The 10,331-nt window shown below is 44.8% G+C and overlaps 1 protein-coding gene across 1 annotated transcript; it reads left to right on the top strand.

Moving 5' to 3' along the window:
* The first annotated feature begins 6,395 nt into the window (after nt 1–6,395).
* ISCA2 (iron-sulfur cluster assembly 2) lies at nt 6,396–8,990 on the top strand. The gene is made up of 4 exons (XM_075614728.1): nt 6,396–6,529; nt 7,888–8,020; nt 8,131–8,246; nt 8,609–8,990. The coding sequence occupies exons 1-4, from the start codon at nt 6,489–6,491 to the stop codon at nt 8,781–8,783; spliced, it is 465 nt and encodes a 154-aa protein (XP_075470843.1). The 5' UTR covers nt 6,396–6,488; the 3' UTR covers nt 8,784–8,990.
* Nucleotides 8,991–10,331: the final 1,341 nt, after the last annotated feature.

Here is a 10,331-nt window from a genome sequence, read left to right on the forward strand (position 1 = left end):
CAATCCCGTTCTTTAAATACCACCTCTCAATCTCCATGCTGGATTTGGATGCCTTACTGGGCCCTGTGTGCGGAGATCCGGAAGGGAAGGTAACTTTCAGGGAGCTTCTATGGACATCTTTCGAAGGTTTCGCAAACCATGGCCTTTTGGCCAGAATGGGGATATAATGATCGTCTCCACCTTCGCATCTCCCGATTTATCAGAACTCTGAATTACGGGCAAAGGAGGAAAAATGGTTCCACTGTATCAACATTGCTTCCGTAAGGGTGGCTTTTTGATCGTGATTTCGAGAACACAAGACCTGGAGTTTTGCCTTTTCTCCTGTCGCCATAAGCTCTATTGCCCAGATCCCCCAACTGAAAGTCACTTAATATAACACCTAGGTCCAGAGACCGCTGTCCTGGGTGGTCTTGTGATGACTTCATTAGTCCACAGAGATTTGTTTCTCGGATATATGCAGAGCCCTTATATGAGGAACATAATTTTCTGCTCAAGACAGAATCCTTTAAACCTCTTTCATTGCTTGTGAACTCTTTGTGCCTCTGTTTGTTCAGGTAAGTCGCTGCTGTGGCATTATCTGAAATGACCCAAAGAGCTTCAAGGAGAGGGGAGAATTGGATTATCGCCCTGTTCTCCAGGACATTTAATCAGGAGCAAGACTTCCACTACAGACCATTTTTCTTCGGCAGACCATTTTCCCCAGCAAGGCACCCCAAATTTTTGGGCTAGCATCGGTAAAGAGGGTGTGCCAAGTTCTGATCTGTACCTGTCATGAGATAGTTTGAGAGAGTGGGAAAGCCTTCCGAATCTCGAGTGAGGAAAGATAGATTAATCCTCTGGGCATCTCCATCCCAATTCCTTAACTTCTTCTTAAGTGTTCGGATATGCTATTGTGCCCATGGCACTGCTTCTATGGCTAAGGTGAAGAGACCCACCAATGTTACACACTTGCCTGCTGTAGTGGGCATAGCTCTGACAGAGCTCTCTTGCTGCTCTGGAAATTGAGGGATTTTGCTTGAGGCATGAATTTAGCCCATGCTGGTATTTAACTGCATTCCCAGAAACCTTAGGTTCATTGAAGGAGCTAGCAAGCTCTTTTCCATATTTATGAACCATTCAAAAAACAGGAGTTCTTGTAGACCCATCTTCACACGAGACCTTGTCTCCGGAAAGAAATGGGGTCTAGGTAAAGAAGAATGATGATGCCCAGCTTCCTGAGGTGGGCTATGATGACAGCTAGAACCTTGGTGAACGTTCTTGGAGCTGTGGTTAGCCCGAAGGGAAGTGCAAATAACTGGTAATGAGCCTTCATTACACAAAACCTTAAGTACTTTTAATGGGACACTCTTATGGAGATATGCATCCCTCATGTCTATTGATACTAGGACATCTCTGGGTTGAAGAGTATTGATGATGAACCAGTAAGATTCCATTTTTAAAGCGCAAACCCGTATACTGGTTGACTAATTTTAAGTCTAGCATGGGGCAAAGCCCAATAGGGACAACAAAAAAGGCTTGGGATAGATTTCCTTCCGTTCCAGGTTCCGAGAAACCACCTGAATAACTCCTTGCTGACACATCTTGTGAACCGCTTCTAGCAAAGCTTTTTTTGTCCTGCCATTTGGGCAGTGTTAAAGTGAGAACGGTTCTTTGAGGAAACTTGTGGAATTATAAGGCATAGCCGGTTTTGCCGATGCGCAATACCCGTGCATCAGTCTGGATATAGGCCCACTGATCTCTAAAGAGTGATGGCCTTCCTCTTACTGGAGAACTGAGAGACGGGTCCTGCCGATTTTCAGAAAGTGGGATTTTAAGGAAAGGGTGAACTGGAACCGGGCTTGTCCCTTACCCCAGTATGAAATAATTGAGCGAGCTGAAAACTACACCTGGGAAATATCCTTGCAGGTCTGTAAGCTCTGGAGTTCCGAAAAGGAGATAAGGACCATTGAAGCTTCTTAAAAAAAGGTTAAAAAAAATAAAAAAATTCTCTTCCCCATGAAGCTTTCAATATTACAGCATCCAGGGTCTCCTCGAACAAGGTGTCACAGGAAAAGGGGAGTGAAAGCAGACTGTTTTTTGAACAGGAATCAGCAGCCCAGGACTGTAGCCAGAGACATCTTCTGGCTAAAACTGCTAGAGTTGAGGACTTGGCCATACGCTTGATGGTATCGAATGCAGCGTCGCACATAAAACCCAATGCTTCTTTTCCAGGAATACAATCCTTCAGACACGTTCTGGTATTTCTATGGCCTCTTCCTGGGATGAAGATTCTTGCCAATGAGAGTAACAGCTGCGCTGAATATCAGAATCCGCAGATGGAGACCGCGCTCTTTTGTGAGCTATGGTATTAGCTTCTAATCTGGCAACCTCAAGTCTCCAAGACTGATGTTTCCGGCCATGAGAGAAAATCATTTATTTGAGTTGGGGCTTTCTCTTCTGAAATGGTCTTCAAGAGGCAACCCAAGACTGTGAACGGTTAAACGATTTTTTTTTTAATTATATAAGATTGAAGCAGGTCCCCGGAGCTGAACTCCGTTAATTTCAGCTCTGGGGAACCCCTGCTTCCGGAGATACCTCCGAGTTAAGTGCCGGTAGCCTCTCTGCTCGGCTAGATGGGTTCACAATAGGTCAGCTGTTTAAAGATCTCGGGCGCTGCGGGCCAATAGGAAGTTGTGAAGTCATCTATGCGGCTTCCTATTGGCCCATGTGACGCAGGAGATTTAAACTTGAAAGTCCTGTTTGCTCAGCCGAAGCAGCTACCGGCACCTACTTCAGAGGCAAGTATCTCCGGAAGTAAGGGGTCCCCATAGCTGAAATTGATGGGGTTCAGCTCAAAGACCCCATGCTCTATAGAAAAAAATGCGAAACAAAATGCCGTCTTGGATTGCTCCTTTAATGCAGACAGAGCAAAGCCTAGTGAGTAGGTAACTTTGTTCCACATAAGGCGCGTATAGCAAAACAATGCTTGGATTTGGTTGCAGCTTTTCTTGGTTTAGTAAGCACCTGTTCAGGTGCCTCTGGTTGCACCCTAAACTTAGCGAAAGAATTAGGGGCTGACATAATAAGAGGTTAGAAAGCAGTAACAAGGAGTAACTGGTTTATCCAACGCAGAACCAAGGAAAACATTCCTTATTTATATTCTCTTCCCACCAGCACGCAAAACTGATCATTTTGGCATCAAAACAAGATCGGAGAGAGAAACATGGTCGTTTGGGTGCCAAAAACATCACTTCCAGTGCGGCAACCAGAAGTGGTTTCTCCGGTGTCTGGTTCAGGGGCTTCTGCCGGGATACGCACCGTAGCGGAAAGACCAGCCTTCCGGGTTCGCGTCAGACCTCGACCAGAAGGTTTTTTGCCAGTATGTGCGCCGTGACCAGACCCAGGAGACGGCACCAGAACTAGACCAGGGGATGCTGCCGGTATACGCGCCAAAGCGGAGTGACCAGGTGAATCTGTAAGTTGTCTGGTAAGTTCCAATATCTTCTCAATTTCTCCGTGCGAGAGAAACCCATTGTGTGTACTGTCATGGAGGACTGTACCAGGTACCGAGTAATTACCTGGTACCCGGCCATATTTTCCCTACCCGAAAATTACCCGGACCCAGCCCAGGGCGCTGGAACCCGGCGCCAGGTACTTCAGCAGAAGAGGACAGTAGCTGGCGGTGGAAGGAGAGGAAGATGGCAGCCTGCAGAGGACAACAGCTGGTGGCGGTGGAAGAAAAGGACCATGTGAGTAGGAGCAGAGCGGCACAGGACGACAGCCAGGGAGGAGTGCGACCCAGCCGTCCGACCAGGAGGTCTTCTGACTTCCGGTGTCTGCCGCTGCTACAGCGCAGCTCCTCCCGGGCTGTCCTCCTGTGCCGCTCTGCTCACATGGTCATCTTCTCCCACCGCCACCGGCTGCTGCCCTCCCTTCCCTCCGTTGCTGCGGTCCTCTGCAGGCTGACATCTTCCTCTACCACCGCTGTACCTAGATACCCAGCAAGGTAATATTTATTATTTCACCGGGAACCAGGTACCCAGTATTTTTAAGGACCCGGTACATCACTAATACACACACATACATATGTATAGGGGTGTGTGTGTGTGTGTAAGTATATATATATATATATATAACAAAGAGAAACACACAGCGCAACCTGTTGTCTAAATTTAGCATAGGTTGAACTTGATGGACGTACGTCTTTTTTCAACCTCATCTACTATGTAACCGTGTATATAGGGGGATGTGTTTGTGTGTATATAGGGGTGTGTGTATATATGTATATATTATATATATAATGGAGTAGGTATGCATATATATGGTGTGTGTGTGTGCGTGTGTATAGGAGTAGGTATATATATATTTTTTTCTTCAAAATTTGACTTGATATATATATATATATATATATATATATATATATATCATGATGGATGGGTGTGTGTGTGTGTATAGGGGTAGGTATGCTTAAATATGATGGGGGGTATGTGTGTGTGTACATAGGGGTAGGTATGCATAAATATGATGGGGGGTATGTGTGTGTATAATCGGGGGGTATATATATATATATATATATACAGTATGTATACTGTATAATAGGGGGGTAAATATATATCTCATGGTGTAGGTATGCATATATACAGTATGATGGATGTGTGTGTGTATAGGGGTAGGTATGCATAAATATGATGGGGGGTATGTGTGTGTATAATCGGGGGGTATATATATATATATATATATATATACAGTATGTATACTGTATAATAGGGGGGTAAATATATATCTCATGGTGTAGGTATGCATATATACAGTATGATGGATGTGTGTGTGTATAGGGGTAGGTATGCATAAATATGATGGGGGTATGTGTGTGTATAATCGGGGGGTATATATATATATATATATATACAGTATGTATACTGTATAATAGGGGGGTAAATATATATATCATGGTGTAGGTATGCATATATACAGTATGATGGATGTGTGTGTGTATAGGGGTAGGTATGCATAAATATGATGGGGATATGTGTGTATATGATCGGGGGGTATATATATATATATATACAGTATGTATACTGTATAATAGGGGGGTAAATATATATATCATGGTGTAGGTATGCATATATACAGTATGATGGATGTGTGTGTGTATAGGGGTAGGTATGCATAAATATGATGGGGGTATGTGTGTGTATAATCGGGGGGTATATATATACAGTATGTATACTGTATAATAGGGGGGTAAATATATATATATCATGGTGTAGGTATGCATATATACAGTATGATGGATGTGTGTGTGTATAGGGGTAGGTATGCATAAATATGATGGGGGTATGTGTGTGTATAATCGGGGGGTATATATATACAGTATGTATACTGTATAATAGGGGGGTAAATATATATCTCATGGTGTAGGTATGCATATATACAGTATGATGGATGTGTGTGTGTATAGGGGTAGGTATGCATAAATATGATGGGGATATGTGTGTATATGATCGGGGGGTATATATATATATATACAGTATGTATACTGTATAATAGGGGGGTAAATATATATATCATGGTGTAGGTATGCATATATACAGTATGATGGATGTGTGTGTGTATAGGGGTAGGTATGCATAAATATGATGGGGGTATGTGTGTGTATAATCGGGGGGTATATATATACAGTATGTATACTGTATAATAGGGGGGTAAATATATATATATCATGGTGTAGGTATGCATATATACAGTATGATGGATGTGTGTGTGTGTATAGGGGTAGGTATGCATAAATATGATGGGGGTATGTGTGTGTATAATCGGGGGGTATATATATATATATATACAGTATGTATACTGTATAATAGGGGGGTAAATATATATATCATGGTGTAGGTATGCATATATACAGTATGATGGATGTGTGTGTGTATAGGGGTAGGTATGCATAAATATGATGGGGGTATGTGTGTGTATAATCGGGGGAGTATATATATATCTCATGGTGTAGGTATGAATATATACAGTATGATGGATGTGTGTGTGTGTGTGTATAGGGGTAGGTATGCATAAATATGATGGGGGTATGTGTGTGTATAATCGGGGGAGTATATATATATATATATATATATATCACGGTGTAGGTATGAATATATACAGTATGATGGATGTGTGTGTGTGTGTATAGGGGTAGGTATGCATAAATATGATGGGGGTATGTGTGTGTATAATCGGGGGAGTATATATATATATATATATCTCATGGTGTAGGTGTGAATATATACAGTATGATGGGGTATACACATTCTCACCTCCGCTCTTCTCTTCAGATCTTGTGACTTCCAGAAACTTTTCTCACTTCTGCTTTTCTGTTCCTGACATCATCTTACAGGCAGAAGATACATCCAATCAGAAACGGGAGATTGTGCAACGGACCAATCAAGACGGAGCAAGGCGTGTCTAACAGCAGCCGACCAATAGGCGCAGAGCAGGCGTGTCTCGCGGCCAGCAAGATGGCGGCTCTGCGGCTGGTGCTATCGGTGTCGGGGCGGAGGTAAGACACCACTTCCGGTCATTTGTTTATCACGAGCTGAAGGGAGATGTGACCTCACTCTAGTACTGTATACCGCCCTGTACCTCAATATACCTTCCTGTACTGCTGTATACCGCCCTGTACCTCAATATACCGCGATGTACTGCTGTATACCGCCCTGTACCTCAATACAGTATACAGCCCTGTACTGCTGTATACCGATCTGTACCTCAATATACTACTCTGTACCTCAATATACTGCGCTGTATACCACCTTTTACCTCAATATACTACTCTGTACCTCAATATACTGCGCTGTATACCACCTTTTACCTCAATATACTGCGCTGTATACCACCCTGTACCTCAATATACCGCGCTGTATACCGCCATGTATCTCAATATACCACGCTGTATACCGCCCTGTACCTCTATATACCGTGATGTACCTCAATATACCACGCTGTACACCACCCTGTACCTCAATGTACTGCGCTGTATACCGCCCTGTACCTCCAATATACTGCGCTGCACACTGCCCTGTACCTCAATATACCGCGCTGTATACCGCCATGTATCTCAATATACCACGCTGTATACCGCCCTGTACCTCTATATACCGTGATGTACCTCAATATACAACGCTGTACACCACCCTGTACCCCAATGTACCGCGCTGTATACCGCCCTGTACCTCAATATACAGCGCTGTATATCGCCATGTACTTCTGTATACTGCCCTGTACCTCTTTATACAGCACTGTATATTGCCATGTACTGCTGTATACAACCCTGCACCTCTATATACAGCACTGTACACCGACCTGTACCTCTATATACTGGGCTGTATACCGCCCTGTACCTCTATATACTGTGCTGTATACTGCCCTGTACCACCTCCTATACAGTGCTGTATACCGCCCTGTACCTCTGTATATTGCCCTGTACATGTCTTTATTTGTATAGTGCCCACAGTGTACTCAAAGCTTTACAAGAAAGACAATACATTACAGGGAATTATAATACAATAAGTGCAACAAACAAGATCGAACAATAGGAAAGGAAATCCCTGTCCCGGAGAGCTTACAATCTAAGTGTCATTTAACTACATCTTTATACAGCATTATACCACCCTGTATTTATCTCTATATACAGCTATCTATATCTGTATTTTGCCCTCCATCGGTAATGAAGCTTGATGCCTCACTATACTGCTTCATATCTCTATATATTGCTAAATGTCTGTGGCATACAGTATATAGAGGGGAAATTATACAGACTGGTGCATATAGAGTGTATACAGGAGATTATATAGAGGGGGTTTCACTGGGAGCTATAGGTGGTGGTGGAAGGGTTCTCACGCTTTGCTCCCTCTACAGAGCTCCGCTCCTGCTCCACTCGCTGCTCCCCCGAGGTTACGCTCTCCCAGCTACGGGAGTGGGAGCGCATGTCAGGTCTGTGACAGACGGACAAACACAGGGGCAGATCCACCTGAGTGACAGGTGTGTGAAGGTGAGGAGGAGGCTGAAAAGTTACTTGCTGTGTGGGGGGGGGGGAGTGGTGTATTTATTGGATTTTTAGATGGAGGGGTTTTCAAGGCATCACCTCCCTCCCCCCTTCAGCGGCTCCAGGAGGTCACAGACAGCTCAGAGTTTCTACGGCTCCAGGTGGAGAGCGGCGGGTGTTCTGGGTTCCAGTACAAATTCTCCATAGATCGCGAGATCAGCGAGGATGACAGGTGAGTAGGGGAACAAGGAGGGGGGAGGGGGGCGCAATCGGGAAGAAAGGGGGCACAATGGGGAAGAAGGAGGGGGCGCAATGGGAAGCGGGGGGGAGAAAGGTGGGAGAAGAAAGGGAGGGGAGAAGGGTGAGGGGAAAGAGGGGGGAGAGAAAGGTGGAGTGAGGGGAAGGAGTGGGGGAAAGGGAAGGAAGGGGGGAGAGAAAGGTGGGGGGGAAGGAGGGGGAAAGGGAAGAAAGGTGGGATGAGGGGAAGGAGGAGGGAAGAGGTTGGGGGGAAAGGGAAGGACAGTTGAAGGTGTTGCTGTGTCTCGCCCTGTGCTGGTTGTTTAATATGGTGCGCTGGTCTCTCACCCTGTGCAGGATGTTTGGGGCGAGCGGTGCCCAGGTGGTGGTGGATGAGCAGAGCCTGCAGCTGGTGAGCGGCAGCACTGTAGATTATTGCACAGAGTTAATCCGGAGCTGCTTCCTACTGGTTAATAACCCGCAGGCCTCACACGGCTGCTCCTGCGGCTCTTCGTTCTCCATCAAACTCTGAGCAGCAGGGCGCATCTCCGCCTCCTATAGGAACGCTCCCGTGTCCCGCGCCTTCACTATCGCATATTAATATTAAAATAAATATGTATTGGACGTCTATTCCCATCTGTGACACGCTCTGAGCAGCGAGGCTGAGCCTCCTCTGCGCAATATTTACTGACCCGCAGTAACTGGCCTTTTAAAAGGGAATACATTATGTGCGCTTCAAGGAGTAGTGTGCTATAGTTTTATATAGTTCTATACAGTTGGCATTTTAAAAAGTATATTTATATGTGTGTGTGTGTGTGTGTGTGTGTACATATAATAAAAAGCCAAAGTGTAAATTCAACAAATTCTGTGACGTGTTCTATCGAATTCTATACAGAGGATATTGGTCTAGTGCAGGGGTGGGCAATTCCAGTCCTCAAGGGCCACCAACAGGGGGGCAGGGCGGCTGGAGATGAGCCCCCCTGTACTAGTACAAAGATAAAAGGCAAGTGGTTATCAAACTCTCTCAAGGTTCCCGTAGAAAAACAGCTTTCACACTTTTAGGGGAAGTGTGGATCCCATTGGTGTGTTTCGTTGACCTTGCTGTTCTCTACATTAACGTCACTGCTAGTGTGCGCTGTATTTCACTGCTAGTGTGCGCTGTATTTCACTGCTAGTGTGCGCTGTATCTCGGGGGGAGAAACATAGCGTCCGTCCTCGACTCGTTTAGCGTTCTCAAATTTCACCACGTGTTTCGCGAATGAGATCACTGTCAGGGGAGTAATCTGGTCATTGATATTTATAGGTCCTTCCATGAATGGTAATTAATAGATCAAACTTGTTTTTATCTCATAGGGTTACCCTATTGCTTTTGTGCCCATGTGTTCTTTGGAAAGTACACTAGTACTTTAAAGAAATACACTAAAAATATCCTAAACATATCAAAATGCATTGTCTGTGTGTCTATCTATGCAAATAGAAGTCACTTTGGCACTGAACCAAATAGGTGAGTCAGTACAAGTCCCCTTTTGTAGTCTCGTCAGTGCGGGCGCTCTGCTCGCAAACAGAAGAACCTCACAGACCTCCAGACACAATATCAAGGCGCAACAGGGGTTAGTGCAAGACCAGCCACTTATATAACACACAATTCCAGACTTACACAGTGTCCCAACTCCGTCATAGTGCTGCGCGGGGCTTGGTATCCCGGTCCTGTCTTGTCACAGCTGATACAGCATGGGAAGCCAAGGCACTCGTGCGATTGGCATCCTAACCAACATGTACGTCGGAACGTGATGACTCACCACAACGCGCTTCATCAGGGGACCGATCGCGCGACTCTGCAACAGGCAATATGGGATATTATTCAACCGTCCTTCATACTGACTGCTGTCTGCGTGTAGATAACATGCAGTCAACACTTTTCATATAGGTTCTGGTTTTCTCCAGTTCAGATGTTTTTGCCAACTGATCCAAAAAGTCGATTCTGGTATTATACTAAAGATATGTCAATTTAATATGCAAGTCGTTCTCATTAATATACTCTATTAATTTGTCCAAAGTTGCCAAATCCCCCTTCGAAACC

The sequence above is a fragment of the Ascaphus truei genome, chromosome 9 (assembly GCF_040206685.1).
Source record: "Ascaphus truei isolate aAscTru1 chromosome 9, aAscTru1.hap1, whole genome shotgun sequence".
NCBI classification, from domain to species: domain Eukaryota; kingdom Metazoa; phylum Chordata; class Amphibia; order Anura; family Ascaphidae; genus Ascaphus; species Ascaphus truei.

Bases quoted from the DNA above. Each gene is read 5' to 3' on its own strand.
- ISCA2 (XM_075614728.1), top strand. From the start codon at position 6,489: ATGGCGGCTCTGCGGCTGGTGCTATCGGTGTCGGGGCGGAG. The intron at 6,530-7,887 runs GTAAGACACCAC...CTCCCTCTACAG, and splicing joins CTATCGGTGTCGGGGCGGAG to AGCTCCGCTCCTGCTCCACT. The intron at 8,021-8,130 runs GTGAGGAGGAGG...TCCCCCCTTCAG, and splicing joins TGAGTGACAGGTGTGTGAAG to CGGCTCCAGGAGGTCACAGA.